Source organism: Mchenga conophoros, linkage group LG4 (assembly GCF_057382185.1).
Source record: "Mchenga conophoros isolate Kocher_MC1m ecotype Shallow Benthic linkage group LG4, M_conophoros_male_GT1.1, whole genome shotgun sequence".
Taxonomy (NCBI): domain Eukaryota; kingdom Metazoa; phylum Chordata; class Actinopteri; order Cichliformes; family Cichlidae; genus Mchenga; species Mchenga conophoros.
In genome coordinates this window covers 23707580-23731833 of record NC_140529.1, presented here as the reverse complement: position 1 = coordinate 23731833, position 24254 = coordinate 23707580, and the positions used below count along the sequence as shown (strand labels likewise).

Sequence of the window (24254 nt, the reverse complement as noted above, 5' to 3'; positions counted from 1 at the left end):
CGGTTTATCAAGATATCCCATATTTGCAAAAGTGCTTCGACGTTTTCAGAGGCGTCTGCTACCCACCAGCTCGACAGCTAGCCGGGAGCTCGAGGGTTACTGATGCGGCCGAGAACGGCACAACTCCCGGCACATCATTTTCAGATCACCGCGGAGTTTCGCTGCTCGGGTTAAACGTAATATATAAGTCACTTAGACAACCTAAAAATGTTATTGTTGGGCTTTTTTCAGTGTTTTGTTTGTTCGTGAGTAAATCGGTTTGGCTGAGATTAAAGTTATTAGATTAGATAAAATAAAACTTTATTAATCCCCCGGGTGGGTTCCTCCTTGGTTTTCACACAGCTGACTAAACGTCAAACAGAAAACTTATTAAACAGAAGTATGAGACAGTCGAGAATTTACACCAGTGTCTGGTTATATTTTAGATAGCAAGAAGCAGACGGCCGAGTTTATTAAACTCCACCGAGACAGCGGTGACGCTAATCAGAAGCTAGACCGTCCAATTTCACGCCTTTAAACTTTAAAGGCGTGTTTGTGTGTGTGTTTATACAATTGCTATTATGTTTGCACTTTATGTATAATGTTACTGACTGCAGAGATCAGTAAGATGTGTGTATTTTTTATTTATTAGTTTTATTTATTTAATATTATTTTTTAATTGAATGACTGTCTAGTAGTTCACAGATGTCGAAAAACTGAGTGTGGTAAAGCCACTGATTTTTTTAATGTATATTTCTGCAATCTGCACATTGTACTGACTTTCATTTTAATGTTTACACCAGGGTTCCTTGTCAGCACTTTATGCTCAGATGTTTGTAAGCTAAAAATAAACTATTGTGTATGTTCAAATATACTGTTGTGATTGAAGAAGTTAAATAAAAATGTCAGTCATCAATTCATGCATCACCTCATGTCATCATAACAGAGGTCTGTCTTCCAGGAAAGAACAGTTTAAAATTAATGTAATATAGTATTGGCCATACTATATGATGTATTGCTTGTCTTTGTTTAATAATACAGAAGACAAATACCTTAAAAAATAATCGCATATCGCATCGCAATCGCAATATTGGGGCAAAAAATCGCAATTAGATTATTTTCCATAATCGTTCAGCCCTAACAAATATGTATTGTAACGTGCAAACATAAATGAATATACGGTATATAGGACAAAAACAGAGCTTGTACAATTCTAACAAGACTGAAAGATAATATTTGGGATGAGCACCTGTGTTCTTCACCACAGCCTGAACTATCTAAAGCAGCTTTCCTGTCATTTCTTTAAGTTGTCTTCAGGAATAGTTCTCCAGGCTTCTTGAAGGACAGTCAAAGCTCTTTTTCGCATGTTGGCTGCCTTTTTTGTTCTCTGTCAAGATGATTGCACACTGCTTCAATAATGTTGAGGTCCAGGCTCTGGAGAAAGCTCAGTGTTTTTCAATTTAGATATCCCTTTACTGCATTGGCAGTGTATTTGGTGTCACTGTCATAACAAAAAAAAAGGAAGTTGTTGCCAATCATATAATATTGTATGATGGATCAAAATCTGACTGTACTTTTCTTGATTCATATTTACATCAGATTTGACAAGATCCCCAACACTAGGGCTGAAATACAGAATCTACACCATGTTTTACATATGGCTGTGAAAACCTCTCTCCTGACCTTGTCCATACATACTTATAACTGATTTTTATTTATTTTTTATTTTTATGGCTTCATCACTCCACAAGACCTGTTACTACTGATTTTCAGACACTTTTCTGGAATTTGGCAAATCTCAGCCATTTCTGTCTGTCTCCCTTCCTTCAGAATAGCTTTTTGTCAGCCACCCTTTCACAGAGACCACTTCTGATGAAGGTTCAGTTAACAGTAGATAGATAAGATGAAGGGTCAGATACATCTCTCAGGTCCTTTGTCAGGTCTTGGCTGACATGACTTTCAGATACCGTTCACCTGCTTTGGACAGTTTTTAAGGCCTGACACTTCTTTTGTCCACTGCTTGTCCAGTTTCCTCTTTTTTCCCCACTAACTAAAGAAATGGAAACAAATGGTGTGACTGGCAGCAAGTAAATAAAGGACCTAAAGATACTGTTGTTCTTTTGCTAAGTTGTCAGTTATGTGTAGACGCGACACTGGATCATCCATTGAGTTAGGTGCTTTTTTTTTTAATACTTTAATGATTTGTAGGTCAGTGTTAAGTGACTTTAAGAACCAGAAAAAAAACATTCCTCCAAAAATGGGTCAGGAATGGCGACTGCACTGAAAATAAGCATCAGATGCCAAAGAAATACTTTAAAAGGCCAGTGTGATGGGCTGAGTTGGGTAGGAGGAGTCCTAGGAATTATTAGAAAAATAGGGTTTCCATTTATTTAACCCTAAAAATTATATTTACAAAAGTAATAAATGTTGAGCTCATAAAAGAGGTCAAATAAACAAAACTTAACTCAGGCAAAGAACTGCAAACTTAACAAACCAAACAACTGCCCAAACAAACATAACTGACCTAAACAGGAAATGACACACAAGGGTATATATGATGGCTGATCACATCACTATGACACACGAGGGGTAACTAAACAAAACACAATCATAAACCACAAAAACCATGCAGTACAGGCTAGTTTGTTAATAAACTAAATACCAAAGAAGAACATCAAAACCACTGAACCCTAAACTCAAATATCTAATCAAATATAAAAACTTTCCAAACCAATCAATAAACTTATTGGAAACTAAAGTGTGTTATTGTGTTCAAATGAAGAAATGAAAATACACAAAAGTTACCGACTTTAGAGTGTGGCCATGGGTTTGGGCATGCAAGCAGGCTTCTTGGAAGCAAAATGCGAAGAAAGGAGGAGTGGCTCAAGACTTGCACAGTAGTGTAAAACTCACATGATGAGCATATAAAACACAACATATTTAGTATTTTATTCTGGGTTAACTTAGTCACATTTTTGTGTCCATCAGTTACACAGTGAGTGTTTGTGTAAATCGACTTTAACTACCTGACTTGTCGTGTTTTCCCTTACTTTTTTTATTATTTATTTTTGTATGCACATGTTTGTTCCATCTGTCTGTGATCACGACTTATACTTAAGATAGTGTGAGCAGCTTTCAGAGATTCATCCTAAAGAGCAGCAGGGGATGCAAGTGTTCAAACGCTTAGTGTAGGCAGATTATTTTCTATGCTCAGCACCACCTTTCACTGGAACAAACAGGATTCTCTGCGACTAGATTTACTTCTGCTAAAAAGTCTTTCCTCAGTTAGTTCTAAATGTATACATCTGTCGCATGGCTAATCAGGGGGGAAAAAAGGGACCCACAACACTCAGTGGCTGAAATGAAAGGAGACATTCTCTAACCTCTGGCCAAGAATGACTCTCATATCTTGTGCCTGTCATCTTTAAAAAGGTCTTTGATCCAAGTATGTATTAAATCTTACCCATTGCCATGATTGTGCTTGAAGATGTGCGTGCACACATGCGTACACACCTCCCAAAGCTGCACTTTCTTTGAAGTCTTATGAAAGGACTTTGGTTTAAGTGGGACTATGCACATTTCATTAGCTGGGACCATCAACACCAGAGGCCAGTTGAATGCACGTGTTTCATAAATACAGTTTCTATCAGTATCAGTGTTCATGTGTTGCCATACACACACGCTGCCTCTGGCCTTAGTCTGTCAACAGGGCCACATTTAAGAGGCTGCAAATACTGAATGGTTCATGGTTGATTTAACCCCCCCCCCCCCCAATTTAAAAAAAAAAAAAAAATTAAGGCCAGACAAGGTCCAAGAAATTGGGGGGAAAGGCCCCTTGTCACTGTAACAGCTGCTGTCCTCCTGTAGTGTTGGGCTAATCACAAACACACGCTGAGGATATGTGTTGAAGGTAGTCTTTATCTCAGGTGAGTTGGTACAGCACCTTTTTGTCAGCGATTGCTGTCTCTGTGCTTGATCCTTTAGAGCTGGAGTTGCCTCATTTTGCCCCATGTTGACTTTCTTGAGTCTTTCAATATCCAGATGAATCTTCCTTTCAGTCCATACTCCTCATTAAATAGAAGTGAGCTCCAGTAATGCTGAACATGTGCTTTTGTGCAGCAAATCACATTGTAGTTGTTTGTGGTCAGTGCTACTCCTCTACTAAATACACTGCTCGAAGAAATCAGAGTAACACTTTTTGATCTGATGCAGGATCACCATGCACTAGTTGTGCATTTGGCTGTTGTGGGTGTCACTGCTGGTAAATGGACTGATTCTTATATAGCACTTTTCTACTCAACTGTAGTGCTCACAGCACTTTATACAACATGCATCAGTCACACATTTATACAAGCACTTTTTCCTATGCTTTTCCTACCTGTGCTTTCTATCGAACAATCAAAGACAATGGTCCAAATTGAGTCCACGATGCCAGTGAACGCTCTTGGTGAACCCCAAGAGCATATCTCGGATACTTTGGCATGCAGACTGTAGCAGCCAGAGATCGAACCACCAACCTTCCAGTTAGTAGATGACCTGCTCTACCTCCTGAGCACCAGCCACCAATACTAGAGGTAGACAATGCTTGGACCATACGGAGGTTACAGTGGTAGTCCAACATCTTTCAATCTTCTGTACCTAGGCCTGTGCTTGTTACGGCACACATGTGCCATTGCCAGGAAGTTCTATGTCTCCCCGGCATGGAGGCAATTCCAGGAGAAAGACAGTTACTCTAGGGTAGCTGGACAGGGTCATAGAAGTTCCTTAATCTATCAGGAGGACCGGTATCTGCTACCTTTGTACAAAGACGAACAGGGTGAACACTGCCACACCAAACAATCAGAAGCAGGCTTCATGAAATTGGCCTGAGAGCCAGAGATCCTTTTATGGGCCCTAGGCTGACTGCCTGGCACCAGTTAACCTAACATTAATGTGTTTGGAAACCACTGCACCACTGTGCCGAAGAGATGTAGATCCTAAGTTTATATCCAGGACACAATATGAAAAGTTTGCTCACATCACACGCAACACAAGCAATCCAGGACAACCTCAAGTCGATGATTCATTCCCTTCAAATACAGCAGACTGGATGCAGCTTAATAACAAATGAAATAAAGACTGTTCATCTGCCCACCGCTGCCTTGTGGAGTTTCTCTCCAACAGAAGTATCACAAAAAGATACTTCGGATGTTGTTTTTGGCTCTTATCTCTGCGCAGGGCAGAACAGGTAGAAGTGACTGAGTAGGTGTTTGAAAATAAAGACAAGCTGCTATCTGCACCAGCCAAGCTTTTAACAGTAGTCCGTGCACGTCCAAACCAAGTAAAGATAGAGATGCATTTGTAGCAGTGCCACATTGTCTCCACTGCTGATATTCCACTGATTGAATGGGCTTTTCCTATATATAGGATATAATTAGTAACACTGTTTTAGACAAATACAGAATAACTGGTTTCTGAAGATGGCACTAAACCTTTTAAAAAAACATTTGCTGGACACTTATTCCTCAAGCTTACTATTTCCCCCTTACTCTATCCTCTTCCTTTAATAGTGTTTGCTTATTCTATATATGTATTATAGTGATGTTTTTATGAGGACTTTTGTAAGTCTAACCAAATTCTATTATTAGAATTTGAAGCACAATATGCGTGGCCTCAGGAGACGAGCGATGATACAGGCTGCCTTCCAGTTGCTGGCTGTAGTTCAGATACAAATATTGTGAAAGGTCGTCCATCACTTTTTATGACTTTTTTTGTCACAGCTTACATGTTTTGTTTTGTTTTCCCCCCCTCTTCAAAGGCTTAATCATTTCAAAATCTTCGAAGAGGAGCGTAGCTCATAATCTAGTTTAGTCTGCACTTCACACAAAGTCATTCTCCTTCTAAAACACCTAATTAGGGGACATATTTTGGCCCCACTGAGGGTCCAGGTGTGCCGAGTCAGGCTTCAGTATGGAGACGTGTCTTCTCATCTCCTGCCAGAAAGCTAAGTGTCAGCATGCGTCCCAGCACAACACAGACTCCTTGTTCCTTTTCTTAACGGCCTACACTGCTAACACAAAGACAAAGGTCTCTCTCAGCAGCCTTGCCGGGCGCAGCTCGCATACTCTTTTCAAACGCACCATTCCCCGCCTTTCCCGTCACTCCACCTTCAGTCATCGCAATCTTCTGTCATCATCTAGATCAACTAGCACGCTCCGTCTTTAATCAGCGCCCCGTCATCGCCTTTATCGGCCCGCCTACACTGCATTCCACGCTGTCATGTGTACATACACACACACGAAGACACATATGTGCATGTTGATGGACAGTAGGCAGGGAAGGGAAGTTCTTTTTAATCAAAACAGTGTAGGAAGAAGCTGTCTGTTTAGGCTGGACTTTGATCATTGTCTTCTGAAAGTCTGAATCTTGATCAAGTTTTTGACAGTGGAAAAGAGACTGAAATACCTCAACGCTGTCATTGTGTATGCTGGAGTCATTTGATCTGATGCAGGATCACCATGTTCAGATATTTAAATCGATGAAGTTATAGGCTTTTTATGATGCCCTATGTTGATGTACCAGCACTTTACTGCCACCAGCGTTAAATGTCAGTAATTTAAGAGATGTGGCTAGACTTTGAAATTGCCAGTAATATCAGGCAATTTTCACACACTGACCCATCTAACAACTGATTATTGTCTGTTACTGGAATTGTAGAAAGAAAATGCGGCCTGTGCAGTTTGCTATTATGGAAACATTCATTAACTTTTACATTTTCAGCTGGTATCACTATGAGTTTATTCTTATGTCTCAATTTGGGTAATAAGTTTAAACAGTAGCCAGAATGTAACAGAGGAACAACAGCTGACTAGAAACATGTGCATCTGAGTTGTTTTTTTTGTTTGTTTTTAACTTGAGTCTTCGTATGCTTACATGACAGTAAAGTTTATCTCGTCTTTTCTCTTACAAAGGGGTCTTCTAAAAGTTTGCCATGTGGAGCAGGGAAGGATTTTCAGCTACAAATTTTATTAGCATGTAATAGTATTACACATTTTTGGAGTAATTATCATTTATTGTCAATGAGTGAAGTGAGAGGATCATTCAGCTGCACTGTTAGCCACATGTTAGCTTCGATACGTTCATATCAGTGACCTGATTTCTGTGGAGCATGCGATCCTCTGACTTATGCTCATTTTCCCGTGCTGACGCCCTTGGCGGTTCAAGCTGTTTGATTTCGTAACAACTTGTGTGTCCAGGAGCAAACGATGAGAGAGCTCGAGCTCCGGGTGAAACAGCAGTCAGCAGAAGGGGAGAAGGGCAACACGCTGCGTCAGAAAGTGACACAGGAGAAGGCTGAGCTGGAGATCCACATTGCATCTATCAGCACTGAACTCCAGGAGGCCAACAGACGGTATGAACCTGTTTGGCGTGTGGTATAGGGGTGGATTGAAAGATAAAGAGGAGAAGAGTAGCTAGTGCTAATATTGAAAGCTTTTCAACACTAACCAGCTTTTCATGACTAGGTTTTACTGCCATGTGCTTTTTAATTTAAATGTCTTCTTCACATCTTAAGAAAGCTTTATGTAATCTATTGCTAGTGTGCAGCGGATGGAAAGTAAAAATGGTGTATGAATAGAAACGGATCTGTATGTGTGAAACTCTTTCGTGAAGTCTGAGTCAAGCTGTTAGCTTTTTACAGGATTATGATCCTGCAGAAGGAGAAGGAGGAGCTGAGCGAGCAGCATGAGCAGGCCACGCAGAAGCTCCAAGTCAAGTACGAGACCGACTTGAGCCACTTGCACCATGAGCATGCTCTCTCCGCTGCTAAGGTTCACATTACCACAACACACTCACACGTATCTCCCTCGGCCTGCTAAATTTTGCTGCTGACTGATTAATAACACACAACTTTTAGCAAATCTCTCCACTCTCTATTGCAGGCGTCTGAGGTGATGGCAGATTTAGAGAAAACTGTGGCTCAGATCAAACAGCAGCTCGAGGACAGTGAACATCGAAGACACCAACAAGTCAGGGTATGATATGATTCGGGTGGCGACGCTCATTTTAAACCTCTGTTTCGTCACTGCAACAATACGAGCTTTAAAAGTGCTTGTCATTAGCAGCTCTCTCTGACCTATTGATTCGACTCTGCTTCCTTTCAGGATCAAGAGATGAAATTTCAGCAGGAAAAAGATGAACTGCTGATCAGCTGTGAGAAAAAGGTAGTGTGTTCCTGTTCCATAAGGAAAAATCCATCTGCCAAGCTCAGTAACCTCCTGTCATTATATCAAAACCACCCCTGAACAAAGTGATTAGTGGAGATCAAAGCTTGGAGCCGCATGTTCCTCATGGTTCTCTGCTCTTGTAAAATCCTAAAAGCCTCAGTTAACAGGTAGATGTTAGGCTGGCGCAAAGGAAGGCAGGATGGTAAGTTGGTAATTTAGATCAAGAATTATTAAGTTGTAAAAATAAGAAACAAGTTAGAAGCAAATTGAAATAAACATTTTTTTTTGGGGGGGGGGTGTCTGTCTGAAGTATGCACTGTCTCTGTACCCAGGCCTGTGCTTGATTACCCCCTCTCCTTTGAGAGACCCCTTTTAAAGCCATAGAGCAGCCATAAAGCATAAAGTACAAAGGCTATTGTTAATGATCTGAGCTGGACCAGACTAGGCCAGGCCAGACTTCATAGGTAAAGATCAGGTTTAAGCTCCACACTGCAGCTGGGTCATCTTCAAAGTGCCACATCTTGGTGGCAGGCTGGCATACACATCTGGCTGCCTGTGAGTGATACACCTGCAAAAACTTAGCAGGCATGTGTGTTCTTTATTTGGGGTCAAGGAGGATTTAAATTAAGCTTCCCTCAGTGGATTGCTTTTGATGTGTGTGTGTGTGTGTGTGTGTGTGTGTGTGTGTGTGTGTGTGTGTGTGTGTGTGTGTGTGTGTGTGTGTGTGTGTGTGTGTGTGTGTGTGTGTGTATTTCTTTCTTTTTTCCTCTTCTTTGTTTGCTTCACGAGGTGACGGGGGAATGAAAGACAGACAAGTCCGTTGTTCATTTTCCTTTTTGTTTACTCTGGAAAGATTCCTCGCTCCGCTCCCGAGGAGTGCTAAAGGATACACAAGAAGGAGACTGTGGTATGGTATCTGGACATGAGAAGGTCCCATATGGCTGCCATAGATTCAGATTGAGAGGCCCTCTAAGGCAGGCGGGATGGGCTCAGCTACTTTTGATGGGGTGATAGAAGAGATGAGACCAGATGCACAAGGTCACAGGCAGAAGAGTTTCCTTGAGTGATGTTTGATGGTGTCTGCTTTTGCACTCACTCGCACCTCTCTCTCTGTTCCTCCTATACTCTCATCCTCGCTCCCTCTTCCTCTCTCTCTCCCTCTCTATCTGTCTAAGGTTTTGGCACTTCAAACTGAGGCAGAGAAGGAAAAGGCAGAGGCTAAAAGGAAGATAGCCAAACTGGAAGAAGCACTCAGGTATGATGGGAAAAGGCTAAACAGAGAGTTGTGTTGAATTAAAGACGTTTCATGGGTAATTACATCCTGGGTCTATGCTTTAGACTCCATTGATAATTATTTAGTCTGTTTAAGATACTTCATCAGCATTTCAGCATCAGATGTCTTTCCAAAATCCAACAGAATGAGGAGTAAAAGGACGATCAGGCAGATTTTCAGGCACAAACACAATACAGAACCAACCCAGTCATATTCTGACGTTGTCACATTGCCGTTGTGGCAGGTACATGGAGAGTCACGGTGCATTATCACTATCTGTACTGAAACCGGCAGCAAAGTTTCCAACATGTCTAATGTTAGCAAGCATGATTTTTTTTTTTTTTAAGAGTCATTAATATCACAGATTTGGGCCTCGATTTTGTGGCTTCAGACTTTATTAAAAGGAGTTGTTTATGTCTACTGACTTTGAGTCTTTGATCATAAAAACAGCGTGTATGAATTCTGTTTTAAGGCGGAGTTTGGCTTTAACAAGTCAACCCTTGCGCGCTCTCTTTGATCTCTTCTCATAACTGAAACTAGTACTGAGTTGAGAGCCTTGAAAGTCTCAGAGCTTCACATGTGACTGGTGTTTGCGATGACTTGATGAAAACTGGCAAATCTAATCCTATTGTATAAACCGAGTAGTCTCTATAGTAATGAAAGCTGATAAACAAAACTGTCGACTTTGACACAATCATACGGCTGATATTTAATGGACGAGAAACAGCCTGGGTATTGGTTAATATTAAAGAGTGTTATGGGGTGATGCACATTGAGTCAAGAAAATTAAAAAACATGAACGCTACACTGATCAATATTTGATATCAACAATTGATAAAATGGCAAAGTAATGACGTGCGGTGAATCCACCAACAGTTCTTGTTTAATTCACTTTTCCTCAGCCTCCACTCAGCTTACTACCATCATTCAGCAATTTGTTTCAATTCAGTCTAATGATTCTCATCAGTCCTGTTTCCAGATGCAGCATACAGCTGTTTTGAATAAACTAAAAAGCCATATATTTCCCACAGGAGTAAGTGAGGGTGGCCTGTAACACAGTATTTAACAATAAATATGCTCTTTTTAAGTCAGTGAGATACCCATCATTGCTCAATTGTGAAATCTGTTAAAGTAACCATATTCTGTCATTTATATACATGATTGCTTCACTCAGACATACTCATACGATTAATGAACATTGTCAGTGTCACTCTAGTGAAGGGTAAATACACTTTTGGATTGTTTAGTTCTCTCCATCTTTGTCGCCAGAAGGAAGACCTATGCGTATGTGCGCCTTCAACCCTTTCTGCCATCCAGACTGGTCCTCAGTCACTAATATCTCTTTAGAAATGTTCAAAAAATTAGTGCAGACACAAAATAGGCATTGGATTAAGTGCTTCCTCTGGATTAAAAGTGGTTAAGAAAGAAAAGTAAAAAGTAAAACTCACTGTGGCTCAAGTTAAAAAAAAAAAGAAAAAAAGAAGTATGTATGAAGTATGAAAGGCGATCAGTATTAAAAAGATGTCCAAGATGAGCCATATTCTCCAGCATCTGTGGAAAAGTGTCAAACATTTTGACTAAGTGACGACATCCAGCAAGGATGAGGATTCAATGAAGGATAAGATGAGAAGTATTAATAACATTAATAATGCTATGTTGTTGGTATGTTTGGTCTAAGGCACATATACAAAGATTGTGGAGCCCCGTGGTCCACAACAATCAAGTTTTCAGTGAGCTGCACAAAGAAGCTCAAAGACATATGGAGTCTTAAGCATGTGCATTTCATTAATGTGTCTGCAACACATTCAGACAACTGCTGTGACAACTTTTAAGGACACGCAATCGAATGGTGGCGAAGGATGTCTGAAGGGGAGGAATGTCAGTGTTTCTTTGGGCCTGTCTGATTGTTAAATACACAACGCTTTGCAAACACATTGACTATGTTTTCAGCATGATATACTGCTGCAGCTCCTGCTTCGAGGCAGTTGTGTTGAGCGTTGAAAGTGCAGATTTAACTGTTTCCAATAATGATTGCTCACGTACATTGCGTGGTTCAAGAAGTTATTGTAGTGCACAAATGCAGGGCAATGAAACAGCTTTACCTAAATGGAATGTAGCCACACCTAAATAGTGTTGTTAATTAAACTTGTAGCTACAATGTTTCAGAATGCCTACTATAGAGGAAAATATTATTAAAGGAATGGATAAAAAATAACATGTAATCTACTCTAAATGCCACATCCAACACTAACTCCTTTAGCTTCAACACTCTCTTCTATCCAGAGCTGCATATGTTGAAATGCTCGACTTCAGCAGACTGCAGACAATCAGCAAACCAACCAGCGAGCCAGTCAGTACATTCCACTGGGTAATTAATCCCATACAGGGCCATATTACTTGGCCACAAGCAGATTATAGTTTCTGTGGCAAGACTAGATCATGTTCTGCACAATTAAACAGAGCGCCGGCTCGGCCTATTCAGCAACTGTAGCTCCAGTTCCAGCTATACATGGCCCAAGCTCGTCACAGTGCCATCACTCACCCCGAGTGGGTTTTAGCTGTTTGTTGTAGCATAATAGAAACCCAAAGGTCTTCCAGGGTTCTTCTTCTATGGTCAAAGTGGTCTTAGACAAACACTAACAATAACACTGTGGCTGTTTGAGGAAAAGATTGTATGGTTGTTACTCCTCTTCCTTTCTTTCAGTCACCATGATGCAACAAAAAAACACATTTTTGTAGCATTTAGTAAATATCGGTGTAAATATCATAAGGGGACACTGATGGTTGTGTTTTCTTATTGTTTGCTTGTCATTGTCAGCCCAGCTACAGAGAACGTCCTTAAACACAGCAGACGGATCCGTTTGTGCATAAATTATCCTTGTTGTTAGTATCAGTAACGAGCCAGTCATTCCCTCGTTTAAACACTGAAAACGGCAAGTGGCCCGTTGGGCTCTTAGCTAATTAAATACTCAGGCTGCATACACACGCACACACTTTCTCGAACACACTGAGCAGCCTGATGTCTGCTACCTGCCTGCTGCCGTGGCAACACTGACGGCCTTTAAAGGCGATCCAGCAGAACTTCAAAGTCAAAGCAAGACCGCACGCAGGTGTGTGTGTGTGTGTGTGTGTGTGTGTGTGTGTGTGTGTGTGTGTGTGTGTGTGTGTGTGTGTGTGTGTGTGTGTGTGTGTGTGTGTGTGTGTGTGTGTGTGTGAAGATTGGAGGATGAATGATAAAATTAAACATAGAACTGCTCAAGAAACCTCCTCCTTCAGATACTCTGCGATACATGCATCTGTATAATGCATGCACAATGATCCATGCAGACTATGTGAACATAGATTTATTATTAACAGTCTTTGCCTATATAAAAAAAAATATTTAAAAAATCCACAAATTTATATTTTTTTCTTAATAAGTTGATGCGACTGCTGGTTGTGCATTTTTAATGGATCTGATTATTCATATGTAGCATAAGTAAGTGATACCCATTCAAAGTCTAAGAAGAATATGATCTTCTTGTCCTGTCATGCAAATAAGCATTGCTGTGTCAGTTTGAGTTCCTGGTCTGTGTTACTATGGCAACAACAACAGAAAGCACTACAAAGCTGCGCTGGGAACAAGTTTCTCTCCTTTTTTTTCATCCCAACGTGCCTCAGATCATTACAGGGCATTAGCATGGAGATGGAGAGATACACCACAGATAGTGGTGGTTGTGGATGGGGTAGTAAAGAGAGGAGGGAGCTCATCTGGGGAACAGCTTGCCTGCTTTGCAACAACGACCTCCAAATCACAATTTGGGGAAAATAGAAAACCACTCAAATTTTTAGAGTAGAGAAAAAGAAAAAGGTTGTAGATTATGGCGTTTCTTTTCTCTCTGAGACGCAGGCATCGTTTTATTTTTCATGCCGCCCTTCCTAGAACTTGTATCCCAGCTGCGTTAAACAAAACCACATCTTTACTAAGGCGTGGTGCAAACTTTGGTTTTGTCTCTCTGATTATTTACACTTTGGAGTGGCTGAAGTAGCACTTGACTGTGAGCGGCTATCCAGTTTCACACGCGGCATCATTAATATGATGTTTCAGTCTTTGATTTATTTAACAATCCATCTCTAGTTTAAAGTTTGTCGCTTCCCTACTAATGTTGATTTTTTCTTCTTCTTTTTCGGGGGGGGGAAACGTCGCCTTTTTTCACTGTTTATTCTCTAATCAGCTCTTGGCAACGTGTGTTTCCTTCTGGCTGCGTGTCATTGTTCACCTTGTGCATACCCATATGCATGCATGAGATAGGGTCCCTCATGCATGTCCTTCTACTCTTAAAGATAAAGGATTCATCCAATGCCTTCTTTCATGCTAGTATGTGTGTGCGTGCACTTTTTCTACAACTGGGTGTGTCTTTGAAGTGGTCTTATCTTTCTCAGCATTCCTCTCCCATGACAGGAGGGATGGAGGGAAATAGGGATGGGGTCCTGAGAGGGACCAGAGGTAGCCAAGCAGGGGCCATCCAGCAGCACGGTTAATGTTCAGGTGCAGGAGGAGCAGGTGGAGGTATGGATCCTGAATATTGAGAAGCTTCAGTGGGGCTCAATATTGACTCCCATGATAACTACTTTGAAAGGGGGAGTTGGGAATGGGTTAAGAATCAGTTCAATACCACAGATTTGACAAAATGAATATTCTGTCCTTTAAATAGATTTTGATAGATTTTTTTAAATGAATACTTATTTGTATGTTTATTATTCAAGCTTGTAATGATCAGATAGCACTGCAAGGATATAACTGAGTCAGTCTAACCAGTATTTCCTCCTATTTCTGAATACTGAATTAGTAAAGTAGATAATGAATAAAAATTAGCAGTAATTCTGGTTATTTGTTATTCAGCTGTTATTTGTCATATTTAATCACCCCATCACTTAATGGTCTTACATTTTAATATCCTGCTTTAATGATTTTTAATTGGTTTTCTCTGCTTTCACGGTCGTCACTCGAAACCAAGCTTGGCATTTCTACGCGAAGCTGGTTTTCTTCCAAATCTGCGCTGAGAGTCTGAATTTAGACCAGCAGGCTCGCTTAGAGCTGATGGTTCAGACTGCACGGATTGTCTTCAGGGCTTTCATTGTTTCACTCAACTTCATCTTCCACTGCATTATGTTTGGGATATGTAAATACAGTAGTCTCACTTTAGGGACTTGTGCCTAGTTGATTTAGCGTGTTTCCATTGTAGTCTGCATAATTTGTAAAGCCAAATAGCATTTTAAGCCAACAGCAGAGACAGGAAAACCAACTTAGAACAACATTTTCCTAGATTTATCTCAAACTTTTATTAAAAAATTGCTCCATTTGGTTTTTTGTTGCTGTAGTTTGAATCGGATGTATAGAGAGCACAAATAACAGCCTTCCCTCGGCGTGTCTGCGCTACACTAAAGCGACAAGTTGTTTGGAGGGAACAACTTTTTCTTTAACGCCTTGGAACTGAGCGAGCTCCAGAGCTGGTTTGAACAATGACAAACATATATTGTTCTTTGTCTTTTTGCTCCGTCCCACCCACCATGTTTATCCACCTACATACTGCTACTGCCAGTGTGTGTTGCACCAGATTCATTATTCTCTCTCCTTATTGGTGTTTAGGTGTTTTTGAGGTACGACTCACTAACTAGTGTGAGGTAAAGTCGTTTTTCTTCTTCTTCTTCTTCTCCGGGGATTATGCGAGAGCATAAACTTCACAGCAAAGTTTGAAATGTCATCATGTCAGATGTCATATCCTTCTGGTTCTCGAGCAAAGCACTCCAAAGCGATTCCCTTTGCAACTTCTCCGAGATGTGGAAATCAGCTACTTAGTTATTGCATTGTCGCGTATTTCTGTGACTGATCTGGTCTAAGATATATCAGAAAATACTGAAATATATTAAAAATGTAGCATCTCCACTGGCCAATTGATGTGTCTTATTTTTGCTCCACAAATTCATATTCAGCTTGACTGAGAAAAACTGGAAAGCGGTTGCCTTTGAGCAACCGCTTGTTGTTCTTTTGATTATTCAACTTAGTTGTTGCATCTTTGATTCATCGTTTTGCCACAAAATCTTTGGGGTTTGGCAAACTGCTAGAAGGTTGGGGCTTAAATTAAAAAAATAAAGGTCAACAGTCATGTCTTTAAAGATGCTACCGAGGCAGCTGTTCCCTGCAGGCACGCGGACGACTACATGTGTAGATGCCACTGTAGGCGGAGGGCTGTGCTCTTTACGTTTGTGGCTGTTTTTTTGTTTAATTTATTAAAGTGAAATGCTGCTCATAAACAAGGCCAGAACTGTAGGTTGGCTTTAAAGCCATCCAGCTCGACGATGCTCTGTTTTCTATTCCCTCTTTTCTACCCTTTCTGCCTTTAATATTTTCTTGCCCTTGTGCTATCTCTCTTTTGTGTTCACTTATTTGTGGTCTGTCTCTTATTCTGTGTCTGTTTCTGTCTTCTTCTTTTTTTTCCCACTCTCTCTCCCTTTCTCTTTCTCTGGGGATGCAGATGAAAACCAAGCCTGTTTTATTTTTTCTTCAGAGGGCGCTGAATATTTCAGTTTTGCATTTTCTCTCTTTTTATGTGCTCTCGCTTTTTTTCTCCGAGCCCCTTTGATGTGTCTGTGGATTCGTTATCATTCCGTTTGGATGAGCTCACAGACGCAGATGTGGAGGCACTCACATGCACTTGGCTCTCTCTCTCACACACACACACACACAAACACACACTCACACTGACTCTCTGGCTTTTTATGCTAGAGACCAGCGGCATCCATATGTAAGCGTGCATTCTGGTCTGTTTGTCAGTCTTTTCCATGTGCTGCTCCACCCACATCACAGCCCATACAATTCTTAAATGCTCTTGCTTACATGAAAAGAATATTTGCATAAGCAATTAAGAGTTTCGTCTTTGTGCACAGACGTCAGCGGGTGCTTTTGTGTCAACTGCATGCGTGAGCCTATATACAGTAACTTCATTGTGTATCCGCCATGTGCTCGCGCACTCACACAGGCGGCACGTGGCACCGTGTGGTCAGAGGAGTCCGGAATATGCCGGCATCCCCGCACCCCTCCTGTCTGCCAGGCGGCTGGATGGCGGAAGCTCCTTCACCCTCTCTAGTACACAAACACTCTTCTCTCTTTGCCGCCCTCTCTTCCTCCCCTTTAAACAGCTGTTTAAGGATTGAGGGATAAGAGGACTTCCTCTTTAGCGAAGGCACATCTTTAATTTGAGCCTCCTCTCCTTCCACTTTTCTGACCAGAGATCCATTTAAAGCCAACAGGCCGCCCTGGCGCTGGCACCCCTCTCCTTCCCTTTCCCTCTCCATTTCTCTCTGCCAGGCCTCCTTGACTCCTTTTTCGCTGTCCTCTCATCTCACCCTCGTTGCTCTGTTATTGATGGTGACACGCTGTCTACCGCTGTAGTGACCACACACGTTCACACGTGCACACACACACACACACACACACACAGTTATGCTCCCGAGATTCTCCGAAGAGGCCAAGCGTTCACCTGCTCTCCTCAGTTTAAGAGCATAATATGTTTCAATCTGTCACATACTTGAAGTTAGCTACAGTCACTTTTTTTTCTTCCTGTGTATTCTCTGAGGTATAGGCCCAGCAGCCAGCTCCAACTTACTCATAGTGCACTCCTTGAGTAGAGTTGTCAGTCACGCAGAGAGTTTGGGATTGTGGCTCATGAACAAAGGCCTCTGTACACGCACATGAGCGCGCACGCACGCGCAGGCTCAGTTGTCTCTCAAGCGAGACACACACCCAATTCTTTTCTCCCTCTCTCTCTCTCTACGCTCTCCTCTTGGAAGTTTTAAAAAAAACTTGCTATTTCTGTGACATCCATTTTTCCATCTTCCTCTCTCTTTTCCTCTTTTTTTTCTCTTTTTTCCATCTCAGTCTCCCCACATATCCTTTGTGTCTGTCTGAGTCCGGAAGGCAGTCGTGCAACGAGACTGATTAATAATTACAGAGTACACAAAATTGGGAAAGAGGCAAAAAAAAAAAAAAACACTTTGTCGTTTGATGTCCAACATGAGAGAAACCAAAATTACAAAGAGACAGAACTCTATAAAGAGGAGAGAAAGCTTGCACATTCCTTTCTCAATCCTCTGCTTTTGTTCTCTGCTGTTTTGTTTTTTTAATTTTTTTTATTTTATTGCCTCCTCTGTTTTTGCTGGGGGGGGTTTATTGCCTCAGTTTCAGTTCTGTCTTTATAAACACCTAAAGTTGTTTCTTTGATTACAGGAAGAGATTAACCACTTTACAAAGCTGCAAACCACTATATGCCTTTCTTTAGATGTACTTCCAATTTTTCATTTAATTTATTTTTTAAGTTGTGCATGGATGCTCATAATCATGCTGCTTTTGACAGCCTTCCTGCTTTGTGAAGTACAGATAAATGCACGGAGCATAGTGCCTCCCCCTACCACCACCACCCGATGTGTGCCTGTTGTAATTTAGTAATAGTTGTACTTCTAATTGGTTTAAAGTCCCACTGGCCAGAATTTCATTCTCGCTGCTGCTTGTCTGTCCAGAGGGAATAATTATCCATACCCTCTTAGAGTAGCAATTTACAAGGGAGCAGAAAAACACAGCCACACATTCACTTATACTCAAAGCACTGCATAAGGCACACTGTAAAGAGGAAAAAGTGCACAGTCAGTCGTACTGTCCCCCCTGATATCGTGCTCTTTGTGCTTGAATCAGATGAAGCATCTTGAAGGGTTGAAATAGTAGCTGCAGTCCATGTACCCGTTGTTGTAGTTGCACATTTAGTGTTACTTTTTGTGAAAATTAAATCAATTCACGCAATTCTGTTTTTAGCAAAGTCCCATTTATGCACTGTACATGGATAACAGATGCTGTCGTTAAATTATTATGATCTGTTTTTTGGTGTTTTTAAACCTGGGTGCGCAATTCTTAAGTTGTTTATTCAGACTATATTCGTGCACGCCACACATGTGAGGAGCACGTGTGGCGTCATTAAAATACGAACGTTATACGAGTGTAAGGGGATAATATTTTCCAGGTTTGTGGGGGTTTTTTTGGTTGGATTTTGTCAACATGGTTTCATCAAGAAGTGTCATGCAAGAGATGAGTGAATCTGCCAAATTCCAACACTTCGAAATCTACTGTGGGTATCATGTGACAAACACTTGGAGGTGGCAGAACAGATGTGCGTGCTTTTGCGCATTATTTTTCACAGTCAAGTCTGAGTCGAAGTCATTGGTGACAACAGAGTTTTGTCATCACAATATTGAGTATAGAATCATATAATAATAGCAAACGTGTGTCAACTAGTCTGTTGTATATTTATTTCTAATTCTTTAGTAATTTTTTAGTTTTTAATATTTTTCATATAGCTGTGTATTTTCTTATGTCTGCCTTTATTTCAGTTTTTTTTTTTTAAATCGGTTAATAAACCAAAAAATATGCAAAGAGGTGCAAATTTAGAGCAAGAAGTTTAGCCTGGCTCCAAAAATATTTCGGTTCATTTGCATCTCCAGGTTTGAATGTCAGCAGCAACTTTGTCTGGTGTCAGTTTCGTGATTGACTGACAGCCTGTTCGTGGTGTCACGTGTCTCCTGCCCAGCTCTACCCTCCCGCATAAGCAGGTGTAGTGGATGGATGGACAGAAATTTAAAAGCTGTTTACAAAAATAACACCTTCACACACTTCCCTGGCTTCTAGCGCTGTCATTTTTTTCTACTCTGTATCCCTCCGCCCAGACACACTCCCTTCCCCACCTACCTTCTGTGCGTTAAGCTTGACAGCTACATTGTATATGATGTTGCGGCTGGGCCTGTTGGCTGGGCTCTGACAGTTCTCAGTATGAGGCCATCCCTCTCAGTGTGCCTGTCAGTCCCTCTCCTCTTGGAAGACTGTGACCTGACATTTACCGGCAGTAGCATCGGCACGCCTGCCTGGGAGATACAGCCACGCATTCCGATGAGCGAGGCTATACCGCATGCACAAAGTGACTTATTTTAATTTAAAACAGGGTGAACGATAATGAAGGATCATGGAAAGTCTTCACACATCGTTCAACATGGGAAAGAAACTTGTTGTTTGTTGAATATTTCACTCTTTGATGTCGAGAGAAAGCACCACATTAAAGCTCAGTCTATCGTGTTTGATACATGAGTGTTGCTGAGTTTTTAAAACTTCTATATTATCAGTGAACCTAAATAAACTTCACAATACATTTATAATCATTAAATTGCAAAAATTGTCAGCTGTAGCAAATTAAAACTCATATATGCAAATTAATATGTCATTATTTAATCGTTTGTTAATTTGTCCTCAGGTTCCATAAATACTCTATTTTCAAACAATTAGAATTTTGCAAAATAATATGGCAATTATTTCACAGTTCAGGTTTTAAAGGGTCAACCAAACCTGATAGTGTGTATGCAAAAAGAACAGTGATGATTTTCTGCTTCTAAGGTCTATCTTCGTTCTCTGTCTTTTACTATGAAACTACTGTTTTGAGAAGTTCTACAAAAATAAAAGTTTACTTTCTTTCTTAACTATTTCTGGATTTCTTGTCTGCAATTGTGTTTCTATGGCTATGTAGTGTGTGTTCATTTGTGTGTGTTTGGTTTGAAGGGAGAAGGAGAGCCAGCTGGACAGAGCCAGGGAGAGCCAAAGACAGCACATCCAGCAGGCAGATATGGCGCTGGAGCAGTTCAAGAAACAGGTGGAGCTCAGCTCTGAGAAGGCCTACGCTGACATGAAACTGCAGGTCCGATAACGCACATCAGCGCGCGCCGTAATCACAATGCATGCGAGCGAACACGGGCTGGCATCCACGCACACCTGTTTTCTGTTACACGAATGCATCCATATTCATGCGAGGACTGCACATTCCTCTTGTGCAATGTTTGTGTTTCCTGTTGTGTGCCAGAACAGATTAGTGTTTACACATGCACACACACTTTAACTGTAACCCTGTGTCAGGTTTGCTGTACCGCAAGCGGAGTGAGCTGCCTGCTTGGCAATAACCAGAACAATGGGCACACACACACATGCTCTTTATATTTTTTCAGCCTAACCACAGAGAACATATTCTGCAAGGCATCATTTTTCCAGCACCTTTGCTCTTACACTGAAAAATCTATATGCAAGAGCCAAGAACATTATCACCCTCAGGCCCTTTTTTGAGCCATCCAGTCATTCCAGATGAATGTAATTATTTGTAATCCCGCTCATTAAGCAGGTGTATTCACTTCACCGCTATCGCACAGTGAACTCTCTTCTTGTCAGTGGGCGTGACGTAGGCTGGTCAGGTTCCAGAGGAGAGCAGGTCGCCGCATTAAGCAAGCAGACTAATTAGTACGTCGGGCCTGCCTCGCGATCAGCGCTGCCTCGCTGCGTGGGCTGCTGCTTATTGGGAGAGACTTCCGATCGATACGCACTCGGCTCGAAAACTTCTGATGCTGTTTTACTAGTCAGTTTAGCTATAGGCGCTTTTGTCAAGCATTTACTGCGTGTGTGCAGTATTGACCAGGCTGCACCGAGTGTGGTCCTAAATGTTTTAAAGGGCCCAATGCTGGAGAGATTATTAAGTTTTAGTTGCTGGTTATTTTTATTTATGTATTTTAAATGGCTAATCATTATTATGTCTGAGTGGGAGTTTTGGATATTCGTGGGCAAACAAACTAAACGTTATTTCCCAAGCCTGAATTTAAAATACCCTCTTGTATTTCAAAAAGCGAAGAAGAAGAAGAAGAAAGAAAGTGTGCTGCTTGCATCTGATGCATCTGAGCAGAAAAAAGGAAGAAGATCCCATTCAAGTAATAAAGCATATTCAGGTGTTGTCGAAGCTGGGACTTTCTTGAAGTTTTTGCGTTATTGCGAGTAGACTCTTTTGGATCGGTGCCACAACACTGAATATTTTTAAATATTTGCACAGGAAGACAGAACTTTTGTTTGCCTTCTTTCTTTCTTGCTCTTGCTACTTGAATTCAAGGCCACATGTGTGGCGAGCGATGCCTTGGAAAATGTCTATATCGGTGCGCCACTTCATCCTGCTACTCTTTTCTGATGTTCTCATCCTTCCATCCTGTTGCTCATTCTTTCTTTTCCCGTTGAGCCCCCCCTTGGCATCCTGATCTCCAATCTGACTTTATCCTCAGCCCACATCAAAGCCATGGGAGAGGGGAGCAGTCTCTCCTGCATCTCTGTCATCCTCACCCCCCCTCTTTCCTCTTCTTTTCCTCCCCACCCCACTTGTTCATCGCTGCATCACGTTCTCCGGCTAAGGCTTTAATGTTGCAGAAAGAACTTCAAAAGATGTTTTTACTCTCCTCCCCCCCCCCTTCCTTCCTTCCTTCCATCACCCATCCATCCTCTCGTCATCTTCTCTCTCTTTCTCTGTCTGCAGATAGAGTTGTATCTAATGGATTATCTGTATCACCCCCTTCCTCTCTCTGTCTGTCTCTCGTTTTAAAATCAGCATCTCACTTTTAGAGCTCACTTTAAAGGAAAGAGTCTGCCCTATTTTGATTTAAAAAAAAAAAAAAGAAGAAGAAGAAGCACCACGCAGAATCAAATCTCTGTTGCGCGCATAGTTCAAAGGAGGCTTCGGCATTTTAAATGGATTAATCAAAACACATTTTGCATTTCCTGAGCGTTACACACAGCGTAGCCCAAATACAGAGGCGTTTGAGTAAATTGCATTTCCAATTGTTGCTGATTACCGTCACCTGAACAGGAAAATCGGAAAAAGGTAGAGTGTGGGGAAGTAGAGTATAGGGTAAATACTGCGGAATCCCTTTTTCCACGAAAACACAAAGACAAAGGCTTATAAATTTTTATGTGAACTGCTTGCGTAACAGTGCAAATTATTTAGATTTCAGTTTGAGTAGATTTATATATCAGCATGCTGCGTCATTCCAGCATCATCACAGGAATTCGTTGTGTTCTTTCTCAGTGGCACTTTATTAATCTCCAATTAAAAGACAAATATTCCCGGAGCCTCACTTTCCTGCAGATCCCAGGTGTTATTCTGGTAGTTTGGTGTATGAGATTTACTGTACTTGCGATTCTGCAGAGATATTTCTAAATATACATATATGTATATGACCAGCCTTATGCTTGTGTACTAATTAATGAACTTATGTGCTGGATTCTTCTGATGCCTTTAGATGGAGAAGGTAGAGGAGGACCTGAAGCGCTCCAGGTCCCTCAGGGAGAAGCAGGCCAAAGAGTTCTCGCAGCAACTCGACGACCTCAGACAGAAGTTCGAGCAGCAGGTCTGCGAGTTTCTAACTCACTGTGCAATTGTTCTTGACTTCTGTGCTCATCTCCGTCATCGCCATCATCGTGTTATCTTCACTCTATTATCAGCGAGCACTCGGTCTATTGGAGACAGCTAACGGGCGACTGACATCCATTTGGAGCAGTCTTGTTATTCCTCCCCATCTGTTCCGTCTGATTAATTTCTCATGATAAGGGGCATGTTTTAGATTAAGCTTAGATTCCGGCTCAATAAATATCTTAAACGTGGCCAATTGAAAAGTAACGCAATCTGCATAGAAGATGTGTAGCTCGCTTATCACCCCATCTCACTCACTCTTCTTCAATTAAGAGTCGAGAAACCATTTTCACAACCCATTTGAAATCTGGCTCGCTGATAGAGACGCAGCAGATTCAATTAAACCGCAGGAGCCGATATTAGTGTTGGCGGCTGATCTTACTGTAGGAGGCAGAGAGCGTCACTTTTATTTCTGTTACTGTAACAAATGTAAACAGTATTTATATACCAAATAAAAAATAAACTATCTAAATTACTCCATACGAGACTTTATGACCATGTGACACCACGCTTGTTTTGGGCGTGGATATTACTAACGGCTGTGACATCTCTTTTTTCCTCATCTATATCCACAACATGATTGCTTTCCAGGCACCAAATAGCACTCAACCTTCGTGTTAATAAGCATGCTTACACTCATTTCCAGGCCAGATGGAGTTTACGTTGCGTGTAATTTGCTGTAGATCGCTGTAAATGGGGGGGATATGAGGCCAGTCTTATATCTAAGGAATGGAGAAACTGTGCTTCATTATCGATTTGCTCCATGGCTGAACAGTTGGGTTTGTAATTAGAATGGCATTTATAAAATAAAATGTTAAAAAATAGCATATTTTAAAACCACTTAAATATAAAGACTACAGTGTGTTGAAATATTTTTCAAAACATCCCCGGAAACTGAAGAAAGGGCCGGGAAATAAAGCGCTTCACTGGCTGCTGCAACGATAAATCGTCATATAAATAGACACTGCTGGTTAAACCATTAAACAGATTGCATTTGCATCTAAAAGACACTGTCATCCCCATGTAACCATCCAGTAAATGCAAAGATTTATCAGTGTTTTGAATGCCAGCTACAGCGTATTGTTCTGAGAAGTCATAACTAACGGGTAAACGATCAAAGGTTTGCAGGAAATATTGAAGTGACGATTATCAGCCACTGCCACGCTGAGTGGGGGTGCAGTTGACAGTTGAAGACAGCCACATAGGGTTAGCGGCACATCAGAAAGGCTTTTGTCTTAAAGATAAAACATACATGAAAACAATGGACCTGTCTCTGTTATGATTTTGATATGAGAGCTGAGATTTGCTACAAAGAGTTTGGAGGGGGGGTGTTTTTACACCTAGGCATGTTATTATTCATGAGCTACTCTGTGACCAGCCGCTTAATGTTAGACATGCGTTATATATTGTTTTGAAGCAACTCCACATTCTTGACTTGTTTCCTTTCTCTCGTGTCTG

At 41.2% G+C, this 24254-nt stretch overlaps 1 protein-coding gene across 6 annotated transcripts in view; it reads left to right on the top strand.

Moving 5' to 3' along the window:
• Nucleotides 1-24254, top strand: part of cep112 (centrosomal protein 112) — a 128861-nt gene that overhangs the window by 41742 nt on the left and 62865 nt on the right. For 4 of the 6 annotated variants that reach the window (XM_085271130.1, XM_085271134.1, XM_085271129.1 and 1 more), the window contains 7 exons: nt 7215-7369; nt 7658-7787; nt 7899-7991; nt 8121-8180; nt 9359-9438; nt 20087-20222; nt 22627-22734. In XM_085271130.1, the coding sequence (XP_085127256.1) occupies nt 7215-7369; nt 7658-7787; nt 7899-7991; nt 8121-8180; nt 9359-9438; nt 20087-20222; nt 22627-22734 (762 nt within the window). The remainder of the gene's footprint in view (nt 1-7214; nt 7370-7657; nt 7788-7898; nt 7992-8120; nt 8181-9358; nt 9439-20086; nt 20223-22626; nt 22735-24254) is intronic. The other 2 variants (XM_085271132.1, XM_085271133.1) reach the window with 1 other exon arrangement.